The sequence below is a fragment of the Canis aureus genome, chromosome 19 (assembly GCF_053574225.1).
Source record: "Canis aureus isolate CA01 chromosome 19, VMU_Caureus_v.1.0, whole genome shotgun sequence".
NCBI lineage: Eukaryota > Metazoa > Chordata > Mammalia > Carnivora > Canidae > Canis > Canis aureus.
The window spans coordinates 10,398,980-10,418,095 of NC_135629.1; the positions used below are offsets into that span (position 1 = coordinate 10,398,980).

A 19,116-nucleotide genomic window follows, 5' to 3' on the forward strand; every position below is an offset into this window, starting at 1 on the left:
GCACCGGCAGGCGGGCTGGCGGGGGCCGGCGGAGCCGCTGGACCCCGAGTGCGGGGGTGAGGCACGCTCCGGGTCAGGATGCACAGCCCGTAACTGTCGAGGGCCGGGACCGCGTGGGCTTCCAGGGGCCGCTGGGCTGCGGAGGATCCCCACGGGAGGGGTCCCCGGGAGCGGCAGCTGGGCGCCCTGGGGCTAGGAGGAACCGCGGGGTTGGGGTGGCGATGCCCCCGCGAGGGGATGGCCAACGTCCTAGAGATCGGAGGTTGAGGGGGATGGTGCTGAGCGGGGGATTCCCAAGCAAGTGGCTGTTTGGGGCAATCGCCGGGGGAAGCAACCCGAGTAAGGACTGATGGCTGTTGGGGCGTCTTGCGGAAGACCGACGTGCCGAGGCTCGGAGGGGGGCAGGCGGGTCGCCAGTTTCGGGATCTCCGGCTGAGGGGGCCTGATCAGGAGGCCCGGTCCCGGGCGGGGGGGAGTGTTCCATTGGAATCCGCCCCCTCCCTCGGTGCAGGTGCCCCAGCATCTTAGGGAGGGAGCTGTCAGTCTGGTAGATTCCGGGGGCTCGGAGGAGATACCCCCAACGGGGATTTCGGGGGGGGCGCGGCTGAACAGCCTGAACAGCACCCCCGGGAGGCGGCGGCGCCCCTAGTCCCAAAGAACTTGGGGTTCCTGGGGCGGGGACACCTGTACCGCGCGCGCGCCTCGGGAGGTGAGCGCTCGGTCTTCTCACGGCCGCGCTCTGGATCCGTTCCAGGCCGGGACCAGCAGATCGGCCCCCTCGGAGTCTCCGGGAGCGGACCCCCCGCCGCGCCGCCTCCTCCGAAGGGCTTGGGGGCCGGGGGCGCGGCCATGGAGCGCGCGCTGGCGGCCAACTGGAGCGCGGAGGCGGGCAACGGCAGCGAGGCGGCCCCGGCGGCGCAGGGCAACCGCACGGCCGGGCCCCCGCAGCGCAACGAGGCCCTGGCGCGCGTGGAGGTGGCCGTGCTGTGCCTCATCCTCTTCCTGGCGCTGAGCGGCAACGCGTGCGTGCTCCTGGCGCTGCGCACCACGCGCCACAAGCACTCGCGCCTCTTCTTCTTCATGAAGCACCTGAGCATAGCCGACCTGGTGGTGGCGGTGTTCCAGGTGCTGCCGCAGCTGCTGTGGGACATCACCTTCCGCTTCTACGGGCCCGACCTGCTGTGCCGCCTGGTCAAGTACCTGCAGGTGGTGGGCATGTTCGCCTCCACCTACCTGCTGCTGCTCATGTCCCTGGACCGCTGCCTGGCCATCTGCCAGCCGCTGAGGGCGCTGCGCCGCCGCGCGGACCGCCTGGCCGTGCTCGCCACGTGGCTGGGCTGCCTGGTGGCCAGCGCGCCGCAGGTGCACATCTTCTCGCTGCGCGAGGTGGCCGACGGCGTCTTCGACTGCTGGGCCGTCTTCATCCAGCCCTGGGGGCCCAAGGCCTACGTCACGTGGATCACGCTCTCCGTCTACATCGTGCCCGTCATCGTGCTCGCCGCCTGCTACGGCCTCATCAGCTTCAAAATTTGGCAGAACCTGCGACTCAAGACGGCGGCGGCGGCGGCCGCGGAGGGGCGGGAGGGCGCGGGGCGCGCGGCCCTGGCTCGGGTCAGCAGCGTCAAGCTCATCTCCAAGGCCAAGATCCGCACCGTGAAGATGACCTTCATTATCGTGCTGGCCTTCATCGTGTGCTGGACGCCGTTCTTCTTCGTGCAGATGTGGAGCGTCTGGGACGCCGATGCGCCCAAGGAAGGTAGCGAGCGGGGCGGGGACCTCGGAGGAGGGAGCAGGAGGGCGGGGGTGGGGCACGGGGGTCCTCGTCCTGCCTGCGCTGCACCGACCGCGCTCTGGGGATCCCGAGCGGCTGGGTGGGGCGTGGGGGGAGTGGGTTTGGGAATCCCGCAGAGCTGGGGGTGAGTCGGGGCTCCATGGGTCCATTGGCCCAGGGACTTGGGGCTTAGCTTCCCTGAGCCTTGACTTCATCTTCTGTAAAATGGCACAATGAGGAAAGCATCTCACCAGGCAGTAGGGGAGTGAGAGGAGGAGATGGCGCCCGCACGTCCTTAGGTAGCACAGTCCTTGCGCTCCTTGTGGGGCATAACCTGGTTAGTGAGTGGTGGGAGAAAGTTTCCAACCCGGGTACAAGCTCAAGCTCCCACCACTCTACGTGTACTCAGTGTTGAAGTTCCCTTTTAAGTTCAAGTCGGCCCGAACACTCCGGGCCTGGTTTGGATGCGGGCAGCAGCAGGTGGGCTGTTTGATTTGTCCAGCTCCTTCCGGGCGGGCGGAGGACATACAGGGCAGGGCCTCCTCGGGATGTAGGGTCCAGTCCCTGAAGCCCTCGCCTGTTGGAGGTGGTGAGTCTTGTAAGGTAGAAAGGTGAGTGCCACAGGGGGCAAGTGGGGAGAGGGGTGTTGGGGGGTGCCCAGAGCCAGAGATCTTGCTTGTGTTGCTTGTGCTGGAGGATGGGAAGGGGTGGGTGGAAAAAGGGAGGGAGCCCCTACACAAAAATTTCAATTTGACCTGGGAGGCTGGGTGATTTCTGTAGGGAAGGAATGTGCTCTCCTCATGGGAGGACTGGGGAGGTCTGGGCTGAGGGTGGCTTGTGTGGGGAAGACCAGGGGAAGAGAGAGGGAATGGGATGGTCTGTGGGGAGGGAGCTTGGGGGGAGCAGAGAGTGTCGTGGGTCCCGGGGCTTGTGGCCAGCACTGGGCTGCCGAAAGCTTCAGGCAGCTCAGCCTTCATCACACACAATTCCAGTAGCTCCACACCTTTTTGTTTGGGGGTAAGCACATAGCACTGCACTGGGATGCAGGCAACTCTAATGCTTATAAGGGTAGATCAAGGGGTTTACTTTTACCCTTTTTGCAGAAATGCCCCATTTCTAGATGTGATCACTCCTGTTCCCAAAGGTCTAAAATACAACCATGCCTTGGAAGCTGAAATCTCCCTTCATTCAGCCGGATAACTTTGCTTTGCTCTCTTCCAGAAACCACAGAGTCCTGGCTTTACCCAGCCCTCCCTATTAACCTAGCGTTTTTTCTTAGTGGCCAGGGCAATTATCCTTTCAGTTCAGCACTCACTGATCACCTGGGGTGCAGCGGACTGGGGTAGTGTGGGGGGAGGACTGCTGTGCAGACCCAGCAAAGCCAGCCTGGTTCCATGGTGCAGCCTCTGGTCACATCTTGTGGAAAGGGTTCAGGGGTCCAGCGTGGGGAAGGTGCTTGCTCCTGGTCATACAACCAATTGGAGACAGACTAGAGCTGGGGGTTCCTGCTCCCACCCCAGCTGTTTCCTCCTGTGCCAAGCTTCTGATGAGGGACACAGAGCTAGGGAGTTGGGTTGGGCATAAGTCAGCAGTGGGTATTTCTAATTAAGACATCAGGCTACACCAATTTTCTGGGTGGAAAATACCAGACCCAGGGCTTGAGGAGTTCAAACACCAGTCCTTGAGGAAATGAGACGGATCCTGAGTAGATACTGGGGAGACATACTGGGGAGCCCTCCCTCCAGCCCTTACTAGTGTGGGACTTTGGGTGAGGGGTCGGTCCCCTTCTCTCCTTTGACCATTAGCATCTTGCTTTTAGAATAAGGACATTTCAGTGTTCAGTGCATTTTTTCAGCAGATACTCTGATTCTTCTGTCTTTCCCTCCCCTGGCCTCTCCCATTCACTTTTCCCCCTCCTTCTTTCCCCCACCCCCTCTTCATAGGACTCTCTTGTCCACCCCCCTCACCTGCTCTCCTTTTCCAGTTTCCTCCCTAAAGAATGAGAGTATATGGTCAACACATATCATCATCATCGAGTGAGGTATAGATCTTTCCTACACTTTTATTACTTTTTCTTTCTTTCCTACACTTTAAAAGGCCACCAGAAAAAAAAAAATAAATAAAAGGCCACCAGACAATCCACGTCTCTGTCTTGAAAACACAGGAAGAGAGAGAGTGAGAGAGCGCCTCCAGCTAGAGTGGGGACCAGAGGCCTTTTAGGTGCACAGGGTCCCCTGAGGATTTCCCCGGTGGGCCTTCAGTACGGCCAGGCTCCTGCTCTCAGGCTCCAGGAGCAGGGAGAGAAACAGATTCTAAGAACCTCAGGTCTACCATCTGTTCCTCTGCTTCTTTCCCAGCTCAGAGGAAAGGGTGGGTGCCACATGGAAAGCCCAGGTCCCCCTTGTCCTCCTCAGCACTCTGTCCTGAGTGCTCTGAGAAGGGAACAGATGCAGCCAGCAGGGGATTCATGATGTTGCTGCTGCTGCCAGGGGCAGGCACCCAGTCCCCGTGTGACAGGCCTATCAAGCCCTGAGGATTCGGGCTCTGGTCACCAGCCCAGCCAAGTGATGCCTCGGCCTCAGGGCTGCAGTGAGGGTCTGAGTGGACGTGGGCTCTGGGCCCAATTGGCATGAATTGGGATAATTGCAAGTAGCAGGCTGGACCATAGAAATAATGGTGTTTACGGTCACTTTGGAGATACGACTCCGCCTGGAGGCCATTGGCAAGTGGTAAAGAATAAAACAAATAGACTTGAGCTACTCAAGAGATTGGTCAGCACTGTGGAAGGAATGCACAGCCCTCACTTTCCAGGAGGAAGGGCATTTAGAAGCGATGCAAACTATCCAGATCAGGGCCCCTTGCTCCGCTCATCTCCTGGGGAGTGGAGACTGGAAGTTCAGGACTCACTTTGAGAGCAGCCTGACGTTCTTCAGGGAAGCCTGGTGGTGGAGGGTGGTTATAGATAGAGGTGAAGGGAATGGGGCAAATGTGGGATCTGTTCCTGCCAGTAGCCTCATCATGAAAGCCTCCGAGGGAGTGAGAAGCTCCTTACCACTGGCTACAGATCATGGGCTACCAGCGCAGCTGGAGAAGTCATGCTTGCCTTGGCAGCTGGCCTCCAGGCCCTTCGCAGTCCTCAAAGTCCCTGCCTCCATTGGGGTTTGTGTGCTCTGGCATTCTCTCCAAACCCAGGTGCTCCTTTCACACCTGTCTCCTTTGATGGACTTCTTTCCCTCCTACATCTTAGTTCACACTGAGTGCTGTCTTTACAGGACAAGCTCACCTTGTCCAAAAGTCATAAGAGGTTGGCCACAAAGATTTGGGTACTGTGGCAAGGCAAAGTAGATACAAGGAAACTTGGATGAAGGGGAGAAAAGGATAGGAAAATTATAATATAATAATAGTAATAATAATAAAGGCTCTGTGTGTAGAGGTGAGCCACAGAAGGCTTCCTTTTTCTAAGAGCCAAAGCAAAGAAGAAAACTCTCAATTTCAATATTTCCATTGTTTAGAAGCAGAAACAGTGAGAGGAGAGAAAAGGAAGAGGAGCAGCATGGTAATAATTGAGCTCCTCCCCACCCAAAGCAACCACCTGCTGTTGGAGCCCTGCTTTAGAGAGGCTGGGGAGACTGCAGGAGGAAGGGTGAGACCAGACACCCACGGCAGGTTTGGACCAGCCCCCTATGTATCCTTCACAAGCACTTTCTGTTCCTAGAGGAGAAGCTTTTGAATTAAAAAACAAACAAACAAACAAAACAATCTCACACTTCATAGATGAGCCCTGTGCATCTTTCAGAATAGTCACCTTTTCTCTCAAACCCACTGATTTCCACGGGAGCAAGAAGATGCCCAGAGAACAGGGTGGGGACCTCCACTGCGTAGAGACTGCACAAGGACCAAGGGACCTGTTTGATGGACCAGGACAGGGGGCAGACCCTGTGGAACTGCATCGTTTGTGCAGGGAAAGAACCACGTGGTTGGCCTGTGTTTGGAGCTCGCTCTGCCTTTTTCTCCTGTGTGTCCTTGAGCAAGCTGTTAGACCTCTCTGGGCCTCCACTTCCTTCTCTGTATAATCAAGGAAGTGAAGCCTGCTTTTGGGGCTGTTATGAGAGTGACATAGTGCACCTTGTGGCACTTGGGGGCCATGTGATCTTCTCCTCCTCTTCCCGCATCCTACTTGTTACAAGTTTTGTTTGCATTCTTGAGATTGAGTCTGAGAATCTTGGCAGGTATTCCTGAGGGAGGAGATGGGTGTATTTCTCCTGAGAGCCGGGGCGGAGGAGGATAAGGGTGGAAACAGAGCGTGTCCAGGGAGGTTGGTATGTGAAGGAAACTTGTTAAGGCTGGACTGTGAGCCTTGTCACAGCAGGGACACTTTCTGTCAAGAAGGTGTGGGTCCAATGCCTGGCATAGGGCTGGACACTCATCGGGAGCTCAGCCTGTGGTGGTTGCACAAATATGAGGGATATGGGAGGAGAAAGGTACTGGAGACGGCCGGGATGGGTGTGTGGTATTGGACTCCAGAGAAATAAGGCTCTTCTAAGCAGCGCTCCAACCCTGGAACTGGCTGCCTGGGGAAGAAGTGAGCACCCCCGTCACTTGGAGGCAACCAAATATCTGACAGGAGTGTTGTACTAGGAGAAAGGTGGACATGCACAGGGGGCCTGGCTTTAAGTGTCTCTCTGTCTGAAAATGAACTTCCCAGCTCCTCCCTTTCTCTGGGGCCCTCTGGTCCCTCCGGCGTAGCCTATCCACCTCACCTTCTCAGGGATGTCGTGCCCCAGTTTTGGGTGGGCTGGGCACCTAGGAGAGCCTGCTTTTCAGGTGACCCACTGATAGTGGGGGAGGGAGGGCAGGAGGAGATTGATTGGACAGATCATTCTCTGTCTTGAAGAGCTCTTAAACTTGGCCCTTCTGGGTATAAATTGCAATTAGATGGACAGTTAACAACCACGCTCTTGTCATGAGGCAGTTGTGAGTTATGTTCTTGGCTGATGCTAATGCCAATGCTCTCCCTTCGGGTTTCTGTCCCAGATGACTTCACTGTTTTCCCCCAGAGGTTTGATTAATCACAGCAAAGAAACAAAACAAAACAAAACAAAACAAAACAAAACAAAACAAAACTCTGTTGGGTGAGGCGTTGCTGCACACGCTTTCCATCTACTGGATATTTGAGGGGGTTGGGGAAAGCTGTGGGGGGCTGTGTGTCAAGAGGTCAGCTGCTGGAGCAGGCCTGCCCCCAGCTGGAGGGCCTCTCTGGAGAGGCTGGGCTGGCTGATCAGCTGCTGGAGGGCTTGGCCCACCAGACGACCCCACCGCTTTGTGCCCTGGCAACTGTTGGAAGCAGAGGGAACCCCACAGGGCTCACCCCTAAGGGCAGGGCCTGGGGCCTGCTGGGGGCTGAACTGTGCTCCTCCAGACCCCATTGCATCAGTCCCAGGGGGCAGCTCTGGGCAGTGGTGAGAGTCCCCCTCAGAGACCTGGTCTTGTCGTCTCTGTGATTTGGGGCCCATCTCTGTGTGATCTCTGGGCCTCTGTCACTCCCATATGAAACGGTGGGGGTGGAACATGACACCCTCTCTGGGCATCTGCTTTGGTGACATAAGGAGTTAGAGTAGTTGGTAACAGTAGCCACCACTTGTTGAGTACCCAGCCCCACGTCTCATCCTCACCTGCACGTGGCAAGGTAAGGGGGGCTTTGACCCCCAAACCGAGGCTCAGAGAGGCAAGACCTGCTCCATGTCCTCTTACACCAAAGACTGCCCCACTGCAGGGCCCCTCCTTGTGGGGCCAGCATTTGCACGGTGGTCCACCACGCTTGGCCTTGGGATCTCCCGTAGAGAGTTGATTCCTGGCCTGGCCCCAGAGCCCTGCTCTCTCTTTGTGGCCTCACCATCCCTACACTTCTGGGCTCTCTTTGCCAACACACACACACACACACACACACACACGCATGGACACACACGCACACACCCAGCTGCCTGTCCCCTCATGGCACCACCTTCTCACACTCCGGTTCAAAGCCTGCGCTTCTCAACGCCCCCCCCCACCCCCCCGCCCCATGCTCCCTGAGGAGCCCTCCATCTCAGCCGGACCACACCTCTGTGGGGCCACTTTCCTTTGCATCAGCAGCTTTCTGGTTGAAAGCAGAGTGTCTGGACTTGGGCACTACTGGCGTTCGAGGCCAGATGACCTGTGTTGGGAGGGCGGCCGCCCAGGGCACTGTGAGACGTTTAGCAGCATCCCTGGCCCTACCCACTGAATATGGCTGGCACCTTCCCCTCAGTTGTGACCACCAAAAGTGTATGCAGACATTGCTGAAAGTCCCCTAAGGGGCAGTCACCCCTGGATGAGAAGCGCTGGTTCCCACCCACTGTGTAGGTGTAGCCCAAGCTAACATCTGTCGAACAAGGGCACCCACCCTTGTCACCTCTGCCCCAGGCTCTGGCCAGTCTGCCTCGTGTACCTCCAGCCAGGCCTGACGACTTGCCAGTTCCCACAGGGTCCTTTTGCTTTGCACCCATGGTGATTCTGTTCCCACCACAGGCATGCCCACTCTAGGCTCTTCTCTGGAGACCCATCCTTCAAAGGCCAAATCCAAGTGCGGGTGCTTTGTGGCACTGTTCTAGGACGTGCCATTTACCTCATGGGCTGTGAGCATGATGCTCCCAGGAGCCGGGCAGGACACAGCTTGAACAGCTGGACATGGCAGCCTCAGCCAGCGTTCCCTTTCATGAAACCCCCAGTTCCCCCCAGTTAGGGGTCTCCTCCCTCTGCAGGCCAATGCATTCATTCTATAGTCATTACTACCTCCCAGGGGTCCTGTCCCCACAACCTCTGCTTTGATACCTCAGTTCTCCAGTGAGGAGAGTTTGCATAGAGCCATCCTCAGTCCCTCACTCCGGAACCCCAACCGTGGGATTTACGTAAACATGAGACAGTCAGGCCAAGGTGGGTTACAGAGCTCTGGGAGCAACAGCCCATTTTTTGTCTGGCTGCCGTCAGGCTCTTCGGTCCTGATATGTAGCACAATGGAGCAGCAGCAGTGACCTTGGGCAGTTGACAAACCTGCCTGGAGCCCAGTTTTCTGGAATTAAGATAGGGTTTAGGCGTGTGCAGGATGGGCTGTGGCTGCCAGTAGCACAGTGCCTGGCACATAGTAAGTGCTCAATCAATGTCTGCTTTAAAAAGCAGAGCAATTCCAAGACTCTCAGGTCCTGGGCTGGGTCGGTGCAGTTGGGTGGGAGCTGCTGTGAGCTCAGGAGCACCACTCCTCTTAGCAGAGGGGCTGCAGTTGCAGGAGAGGACTGGTAGCAAGCCTGTGGGTACTTCGAACCAGTGTTAAGAGGTAAAGAGAGGGGGCGCCTGGGTGGCTCAGTCAGTTAGGTGTCTGCCTTCATTTCAGATCTTGAGCCCCACGTCGGGGTCCCCACTCACGGGGAGTCTGTTTCTCCCTATTCCTCTCCCTATTTGCGCTCTCTCTAATTCTCTCTCCAATAAATAAAATTAAAAAAAAAAAAGGTAAAGAGAATCTAAAGCCTTACCTGGAGGAGGCAGCAGGAGGGGTGGTAGGAAGGTTCTAGTTCTGGGTTTTAGAAATCTCGGTGACCCTTGCATAAGGGGTGGGAAGGAAGGGTGTGTAATCAGGCCTTCGAGAGTCCCAGCCCCTCCTTCCTGCGATCCTGATTCCTGGCCACGGAGGGGCATCCTCTGCCAGAGTCTGCCGTCCTGCTCTGCAGGGAGCTGGCACTTCCTGCCTGTTGCCAGATGCTCCAGTACCACGGGCCTCTGCCCTCTGTGGCCCACACCTCACCCCATAATGATCACTCTTGCTTATTCCATTTCTCTCCACCAGAACTTGGTATCTGAGTGTGAGCCTGGTTTTCCTAGAGGGAATTGCATCAGAGTCCACTCACAGTGGTAGAGCCACCTCCTATTGTCAAGCAGGGAGATGGCCCTTTTGCCTGTCAGCCTGCCAGCGGCAGTTATATCAGGACTTCCTGTCTGCTAATTTCATGCTTCAGTTCAGTCCCTTATAGAATTTTTCCTATTTTCCATACATGACACGCAGTCCCCAGCCACAAGTCTGAAAACATAAGTAATGACAACATGGAGGGATGATGAAGGAGAGAGGTCTTTACTATCGATATTTGTCACCCCCAGGTGTCACCCCCAGGAGGCATTAGTTGATTCTGTCTCCCTGGAGGAAAAAAATCAAGAGGGTTTCAGAGAGGAAGCAACATTTGAAAAGGGTTTCCAAGGATGAGTAGGAGCTGTCTGTGCAAGCAGCACATCCCATGTTGAGATCATCCAGCAGTTACTTTATTACTATCTTTCTCCCTCCTGGAGGGATACTTTTAAAACTGCACTGAGCACACAAATCACCTGGGGGGATTTTGTTAAAATGCAGATTCTAGGGACGCCCTGGGTGGCTCAGTGGTTGAGCATCTGCCTTTGGCTCAGGGCGTGATCCCGGGGTCCTGGGATCGAGTCCTGCATTGGGCTCCCCGCGGGGAGCCTGCATCTCCCTCTGCCTGTGTCTCTGCCTCTTTCTGCATCTCTTGTGAATAAATAAATAAATAAAATCTTTTTTTAAAAATGCAGTTTCTGATTAAGGAGGTCTGGGAGGGAGCCCAAGAGTCTGCATTTTTACCAAGCATCCAGGTGATGCCTCTGCAGGTGGCCTGTTGACTACATACTGAGTAGGAGGTCTTTTATAGTTTACCTCTTTTTAAAAGTTTTTTTTTTTATTTTTTAAGATTTTATTTATTTATTCATGAGAGACACACACACACAGAAAGGCGGCGCTAAACCGCTGAGCCACCCAGGCTGCCCTATAGTTTACCTCTTTTATCAAAATGGCTGAAGTTGGCTGCAGGGCCTGTCATTCCCTGCAGAGTAGAGAAGGGCTGGTTGTTTTCCAAAAAGGCCCCAGCTCTTCTGCATCTAGAATGTGGTCGGTTTTATTCTTTACATCCAGCCCAGTGAGCCCAGATTTGGGCAGGACATACTAGAAGCTCACCTAAAGCTCTGTAGCCCACAAATTTGGCTCTGAATCCTGGCTTTATGATACATGGGGCCATCAGACATCTGTGAATTTTTAAACAATTCCAATGTTGTAAAATGGTGGTCTTTTCAAAGAAGGCACTCTGTGATACATACTAGTATTCGATCTTTATATAAGTGCACTTTCAAAAAGTCATTAAACAAAAAGTCTTCTGTAGACTATAGTTTTCAAATTCTTACACAGCCCCTATAGGAATAAGGTACTTAGACCCAAATTCCCAATGCCCTGGTAGGGGGTTCTTGAACCGAGCAATTGGTTTCTGGAGTGAGGGCCTCTTCCAAAAGTTAATAGGCTTGATTCGATTCAGATGAGAGATGTTAGCTAAGCCATAGGTCTTTGAAGTGTATGTGAAATGCATTGGTTGCCTCAGGCACGACGTAGCTGAGAGGCCGTGGCCGGCTGCCCTGCCCGTCAGCTGTTCGGGCTAATTTGGGCCTGGGTGACACGGTGGAGGGGGTGCCGGGAAATCCGAACATGGGAGTTCTTGGGGCCTGAGTAAAGCCAGGCTCGTAGGCGGGTGGAACGCTTTGGGGCATGCCGTCCTCGTCCTCAAGTGGCCCTCTGCCCCCCACCCCTCCATGAATCACAGCGCTGAGTGGAAATACCGACTTGGTCCTGTCTCCTGGGGGTGACACTTGCCCAGCAGGGGATTTGGCTTTGGGCGGGTGGCCATATCTGCTCACATCTCTTGCTTGGAGCCTAGGAGATCTTGAAGATCAACCCTTGAAGATCTTGAAGACCGTGGTCCCCAGCCTTGGGCCCACCAGCCTATTCCCCAGTGCTGCACCTGTTTAATAGAGTGCCTGTCTTTTTTTTTTTTTTTTAAGATTTTATGTATTTATTCATGAGAGTCAGAGAGAGAGAGAGAGAGAGAGGCAGAGGCAGAAACAGGCTCCATGCAGGAGCCCGATGCGGGACTTGATCCCGAGACTCCAGGATCATGCCCTGGGCCATAGGCAGGCGCCAAACCGCTGAGCCACCCAGGGATCCCCCGAGTGCCCGTCTTATACGTCTGTTTCTCCCTCGAGGGCAGGTCCCCAGGGCTGGTGCTGTGGTAGCGGGCCCAGGGCATGAAAGGATGCTGGAATATCTGACCTCCTCTTCCTCTTCCTCCGAGAAAAGCCCTAAGCTGGTGGCCATGCAGGTGTGAGGACCAGTCCCTGGACCAGTGCCTCCCACCAGCCCTCACTTTTTGGCAAGGACCAGAGAGAGCAGTTTGCACCACTCAGGGCTCTGTGCTGGGGAGGGATGTTATTTTTATGGGGAGCACAGGGTGGAATAGATAGGGTCCCAGCAGAGACCCTGAAATCCTGCTCTCCATAGGTTGTGGCCACCTTCCCTTTTGGGTTTCTTAGTCACTGGCTGGGGAAGCTTTTCCAAATGGACCATCAGGAGTTCCTTTGGGGGTCACATCATCCAACCCCAGGGCTTTGATTTTTTTTAAGATTTTATTTATTTATTCATGAGAGACACACACAGAGAGGCAGAGACACAGGCAGAGGGAGAAGCAGGCTGCACGCAGGGGGCCCGACGTGGGACTGCATCCGAGGACCCTAGGATCACAACCTGAACCGAAGGCAGACGCTCAACCACTGAGTCACCCAGGCGTCCCGGTTTTGTTTTTGTTTTTTTCTTTTTTAAATCTTGGAAGTCATGGAAAAAGGGGCAAAAGACAATTTCTTTAGTAGACTTGGGATCAGGAGCCTCCAAACTTTGGGCTCTAAAAAATGATGCAGTCGGTCATATCTCATATCTGTGAATAATGATACCAATCACGTGAGTAAACACTGCCATTCACAAAGCCCTTTTCACTTTTTCCTCCCAGTTTTCTCAGAGTCCTTGCAAGAGTCACCTCCAATTCACAGATAAGGATGTTAAGGCTCATAGGGTAGATGTGGCTCAGAGAAGGGTTAGGTGGAGGATTCAGACCCCAAGGGTTTGTATCTGAATCCCATGTCCCTGGTTCCTCCCTCCCATCTTTGGGGCGCCCCTGGGGCCCCTCTCTGCCATCCTCCTGGCCCAGAGGAGGTGCGGGCTGCAGACCACACCTTTGGAGGTATCCGTGGATTCTGACTTCCAGCTCCTCCTTTAATGAGTTCTGACTTCATTGCTCTGCTTCGTCCAAAGTGTGGGCAGGGACCAGTGTTGGAGCTTGGTCCAGGGACGGCCCTTCAGAGAAGGAAGCCTCAATTAAGGCAAAGGGGGTGGACCTTTGTACGTTTGCATGGACTGGTCATCGGATGTAGGCTGCTCCTGGGACAGGGTGTTCCTCTCTGGCCAAAGGCAGTGCCCTGAAAGGAACTCGGCGAGGAGCCTCACTGGCCAGCTCCCTGGCAGCTGGGGAATGAGCCCCTGGGTCCTAAGGCGGGACCTGGGATCCGGGCACCAGGGCATCCGCTGAGAACCTGCAAGACCCAACTGGAGGCAGCACCACTGAGTCACCTTTTTAATCAGTGCCTCACCAGCAGCTACCCCGTGGGCAGTGTGTTTTGAAAGAAGACAGTCCTGGGGCAACCGGGTGGCTCAGTCGGTCGAGTGGCTGACTCTTGATTTCGGCTCAGGTCCTGATCTCAGGGTCGTGAGATCGAGTCCTGTGTCAGGCTCTGCGCTCAGCAGGGAGCCTGCTTGAGATTTCTCCCCCTCCATCTCCCTGTACCTGGCCCCCCCTGCTCACCCCCACCCCGCTTTCAAATCAATTAATTAAAAAAAAGGAAGAAAGAAGACAGTCCCCACGGTAAGGATTTCAGTATAGAAGAACCCCCAGAGGGCGGCATGCCCCAAAGGCTGGAGCCAGAAGGCAGTGAGCAGCGAGGAGAGGGCAGAGACAGCAGCTTTCCCCAGCTGCGGATGTTTGAACAGATCTTGGCACTGGAATCTACAGGGCAGGATCTGGCATTCCCAGGACCCCAAGCAAGACGGAATAAGGCAAGAGCATTCTCTATCGCTAGTCCATTGTTTTAGGACACCTTTGACTTTGCGGAGTCCAGAAGCCCTCCCTGAAGATGCCCATTATTTCAGTCTGTTTAAATCCGTCAGGAAATCACAAGCTAGCTGAATAGGGCCGATAAGCTTGTTGGTGACACTGTGGTGCGGGCCTTTAGAGCCAGGAAACGAATCTACGCATGAGCTGACCTTCTTGGCCCCGCAGTCTAGCCCGAGAGCTACGCCGGACAGGCACTGCCATGTGGCAGTGCAGCTTCCAGAAGCTCAGCCTATGGGCCCTGTGTCCTGTGCCCCACCCTGGGCTATCTCAGATTCCAAGACACAGCCCAGCCCCGGGAGCAGCCTCTCCCCATTGTTTTGCGCAGGTTGTTATCCTTACTGGGCTGGGCGTGTACACGTCATGGTGTAGTGACAATAGCACTGGCTAAGTTTATGAAGTTTTTACTTTTATTGAGCACCAGGAATCATGATGAGTACTTGGCGTCCTGTCTAATGGACCTGGGGAGTGATTCTGGAAAGAAGTTCTTTTTATTACTCCCATTTCACAGATGGAGACACTGAGGTTAAGAGAGGTTAGGTGACTCCTCACCCTAGAACACACAGGTGCAAAGTGACAGAGCCAGGATTTGTGCCGTGCCTGGGTAACTTGAAAGCAAAGCCACCACCCGGTTCGTCTCGTGGTAGCATGTGGAGAAGTGGGCTGGGCTTGCTCTGTGGGTTTCCCCCTGACCTTCTGAGCCCCTCTCAATGGTTTTTAACATCTGACCTCCTACAGGCATCAGGGATTGGCTAATGTCCTGTAAAGGCCCAGGCAGTAATTGTTTGAGGCTTGTGGGTACAAGGTCTCGGTAGCGGGTACTCAGCTTTGTCCTTTTTGTACAGAAGCTGCCATAGACGAGGTATGATTGAATGGGTGTGGGCTGTGTTCCAGTAGAACTTTATTTAGAAAAATAAGCATCAGGTGGGAGCTGGCCCCCATAGGCCAAGCTATGTATTTTGCTGGTCCCTGGTCTAGAACAGGGGTCATTTCTGACAGGAATGAATGGTGGGGATCTGAAAGGAGGTAGTGTGTTTCCCATCCTAGATGTACTTAGATTATAAAAGAGCATCACTGGGAACAGCCAGTACCTAGTCTCCATGGACAATCATGTCTGTGTGGAAGAAAGGGTAGTTGCTCTCTGTCCTTCAAATCATAGCAGAAGAGCCATTGCCTGGCAAGCCTGTGTCTTTGCTTTGGGACTGAGAGGATTCATTAACTGGTACCAACCTGACATGTGTGAATGCTGATCTCGTTCGAAAAGGATTGACCTCATTAATTTCAGGTAGGAACACACAGGGGAACTTGTGTGTCCCTGGGGAAGTCACTTCCCTTCTGAGCTTCTGTCTCCTCACAGATAAAATGGGGATGAGGGGATCCCTGGGTGGCTCAGTGGTTTAGCGCCGCCTTCAGCCCAGGGTGTGATCCTGGAGTCCCAGGATCGAGTCCCACATCGGGATCCCTGCACAGAGCCTGCTTCTCCCTCTGCCTGTGCCTCTGCCTCTCTCTCTCTCTCTCTCTCTGTGTCTCTCATGAATAAATAAATAAAATCTTAAAAAAAATGGGGATGAGTCTGCTTTAAAAACCACAGGGTAGGGACACCTGGGTGGCTCAGAGGTTAAGTATCTGCCTTCAGCTCAGGGAGTGATCCTGGAGTCCCAGGATCGAGTCCCGCATCAGGCTCCCTGCAGGGAGCCTGCTTCTCTCTCTGCCTATGTCTCTGCCTCTCTCTGTCTCTGTCTCTTATGAATAAGTAAATAAAATATTAAAACAAAAACAAAACCACAGGGTCCTGTGCAAGCTTGAGCGGTGATTTCAATGGTCAGCATTTTCATGTGCTTTCTTGAAAACGACACTGTGAATCGTGAGGACGATATGTTCCATGCTTTGTTCTGTTCCTGTTCTTCTGCAGCCTTGTGAAGCCTTTCTAGCCACCAGAAAGGGCAGCAGTGTGGTCTAAACAGGGTTCAGCAAGTGCAAAGAGCTGGTGAGGTGCAATCAATCACCTGCTCAGAAATAGTCAATGGCTCCCCGTTGTATATAGATTAAATCTCAGCCTGGATTCAAGATCCTCCTCAGCCTGGCTCTTTGCCGTTTCTTTTCTCGTGAAACTCTCCTACTCCATCTCTGGCAGCCCCTGAAAGTTCTTGGACATCCTCACTGGTGTGCCTTCGTTTCTATTGCTTCCTTCCTTTGAGATGTCCTCTCCAGTTTTTGATCCCCAGATAGCTGTCCTCCCTGCTGATGGTTGCATTTCCACCACGGGGGACGCATGGCCCTTGGATGCCTAGGATATTGCCAAATTTTTAAAAGTCCAGTTGTACCCTTAGCATTTGGTAGCCTGACTGGAGCAGGTTCAGCTTAGGGTGATGCATCCCCCAAGGAGCCGAGCCAGGTCGTCCTTCCGGTCTGCGGCCACCAGGTGGGGGCAGAGGCGCTGGCGCTGCTCCCGACTCCTCCCACTCAGGCTGGCCTCCTGGAGGTAGGAAATCTCCCCTGGCTCCTCAGCCTTTTTTTGCTGCTGATGTTTCTGCATGTTTTTTTTTTTTGTTTTGTTTTGTTTTTTTTTTGTTTTGTTTTGTTTTTGATAGGTTAAGTAAGTTAAATGATCCAAACGTAAAGTCAGGCAATAGCTTAAGAGAAAAGATATGATTTTAACTACATGCAGTTAGGTGAAAGGTGATGCCTTCCTGTCCAAGTGCGAACTTCATTCCTACTATGTCCTTCTACTTTGTTTCATATCCTTAAACACCTTCATTCTTGCCCATGTGTCTGATACCTTACTCCTCAATGCCCTGTTAAAATTTTAACTTTTTATGTGTTGATTTTGCCTCCTTTATTTTACACATTTAATTACAATTTTGAGGACTTTCTGGGTTTTTTTTAGTCTTGGTGATTTCTCAGAAAAAAATTTCTACATTTTTTTAAAAAGATTTTGTTTATTTATTCATGAGAGACACACACACACACACAGAGGCAGAGACACAGGCAGAGAGAGGCAGGCTCCATGCAGGGAGCCTGACGTGGGACTTGATCCCGGGTCTCCAGGATCACGCCCTGGGCTGAAGGTAGCCCTAAACTGCTGAGCCACCCAGGCTGCTTGAATTGCTACATTTAAATTCATCTTCTTAGCCATCCAAATCATATATATATATATATATTTTTTTTTTTTTTTCTTCTCTTCTATAGAAAGTGAGTAGAACAGGCCTTTTTTTTTCCCCTCCAGTTTCCCACTTTCCTATTTTTTTAAAAAAAAAGATTTTATTTATTTATTTCATGAGAGAGGCAGAGACATAGGCAGAGGGAGACGCAGGCTCCTTGTGGGAAGTTCGATGTGAGACTCAATCCCCACATCCCGGGATCATGCCCTGGGCCAAAGGCAGATGCTCAACCACTGAGCCACCCAGGCGTCCCTCCACTCTCTTGTTCTTTACTATTTTAGTTCAAGGATTAGATGCTCCTCCTTTGCTTTCCTAAATATTCTCTTTTGCAAGACTTTTGGTTTTATCCATTGTGGTTTGCTTTTGTGCCAATAGGTGCACCAAATAATTAGACCAGTGGTTCTCACACTTCTGTGTGTGTCAGAACCCTCTGGATGGCTGTTTACAACACACTGGTGAACCTCACCCCCAGGGGTCTGGTCCAGTAGGTCTAGGGCAGGGCCTGAGAATTTACATTTCTAACAAGTCCCCAGGTGATCCAAGGATCCCACTTTGAGAACCAAACGTTTGTCTTGCAAACCAACATCGTTCTCCCTTTGGTGCTTGGTGACTTTGCTGACAAATATCTCCATGCCTTCATCTGTGGTGGCTTCTAGATCTTGTGGCTCCACTGTCCCTGTGAAAAATCCTTTCTTGGATTTAGCTCTTGAATTCTGGAGTTATTTGTTAATTTTTAAGTTTTTATTTGTTAATTTAAGTAATCTCTGCACCCGATGTTGGGCTCAAAAATCAAGTCACATGCCACTCCAAGCCAGCCAGACACCCCAGAATTCTGGAGTTATTTTTTGAAAACTTTTTGTAGACAAGACCAAAGACTAGAAGATTTTCCAAGCCTTCTTGCAGGTGCCTTCACTCATAAGGATGTGGCTGAGAGCAGCTGTCTCGGGTACATTGTTTTCCTTGCGGATTTTTAGAGGGATTCCTCATTCTCTTCCATGGTAGGAGATGGCTACAGTTGGTCAGATTGAAGTCCATTGCAAGGAACTTAGATTTTTTTCCCTCCTTCTGAAACCCGGAGGTATATAGAATTAGGAGTTTTTCTTTGCTTGCTTGCTTTTTTTTTTTTTTAAAGTAAGGTTGACACCCAGTGTGAGGCTTGAACTCATGACACCACGATCAAGAGTCATGTGCTCTACCGACTGAGCCAGCCAGGCACCCCAGGATTTGAAATTTTTCTTTCCTTTTGAAGCTTGAACTCGTGACAAGCAAAGTCTTGAAGTTGATCTTTAATTTTGCCTGAAACACAATAAATGCTCAGTGTAATAGCTTTTGCACGGTTCCTCAAATAATTTCAAGGTAAACTTTTTTTTTTCTGTGTAAGTCTTATTTGTCGTGCTCTTGAAGCAGTGCTCTTAGGGGTACAGAACTGTCAGTGTTCTCAACTGCGAAAATAGCAGCTCTTTCTTGCCACCGTGCCTTTTCCTGTGCAATTCCTTCTGCCTCGAGCACCCTTCCTCCCTCTCTGCCTGGAAAACTCATAAGCATCCTTCAGGGATCAACTCAAATGCCGGTGTCTGTGGGGCTGGCCATGATTTGCTCAGATTTGCACTCCTCCTTGGTGTTCCCTACCCCACGGTGCCCGCACAGTGCCCACCTCATGGAGCTACTCATTTTATTTTTGTGTCCCTGGTGCCTTGCCGGGTGTGTGGCACACAGTCACGATAGCAGCCACCATGTACTGAGCACTTACCGAGTGCCAGGCATTTTTAAAAAAATCCTTGCAGTATTCTCGTGAGGTTTGGATAGCCTTGTTATCCCTGCTGAAAGATTAGCAAACAGCAGTCTCTTGGGGAACTAAAGTAATTTGTTGCTGGCAGAACTAGGCTACAAACCAGGCCTGGCAGCTTCCGGACTCTGTGCTCTTGGGCACTCCAAGGCATAGGCACTGGATCCTTGCTGAGTGAGTTATGAATGAACAGGTGGCCGGGACGAGTGCAGCCCCTGCTGATGGAAGCTCTCGGCGGGTATGCTTTTGATGACAGACGGGATGGGGAGCATTCTAGGGCTAGGCTGAGCCTGGCAAGGCTGGGAGGTGGGCGGGGGGGGGGGGCAGGCTGAGTGCACGCCCAGAGCCACA

The 19,116-nt window shown here is 53.0% G+C and overlaps 1 protein-coding gene across 3 annotated transcripts in view; it reads left to right on the forward strand.

The window, feature by feature from the left end:
• Positions 1-19,116, forward strand: part of OXTR (oxytocin receptor) — a 26,704-nt gene continuing 7,588 nt past the window's right edge. The window contains exons 1-3 of one of the 3 annotated variants that reach the window (XM_077857977.1): positions 90-339; positions 755-1,756; positions 5,284-5,948. In XM_077857977.1, the coding sequence (XP_077714103.1) occupies positions 222-339; positions 755-1,756; positions 5,284-5,486 (1,323 nt within the window). In that variant the 5' untranslated portion in view covers positions 90-221 and the 3' untranslated portion in view covers positions 5,487-5,948. Of the gene's footprint in view, positions 57-89; positions 340-754; positions 1,757-5,283; positions 5,949-19,116 lie in introns of those variants that run through there. The other 2 variants (XM_077857978.1, XM_077857976.1) reach the window with 2 other exon arrangements.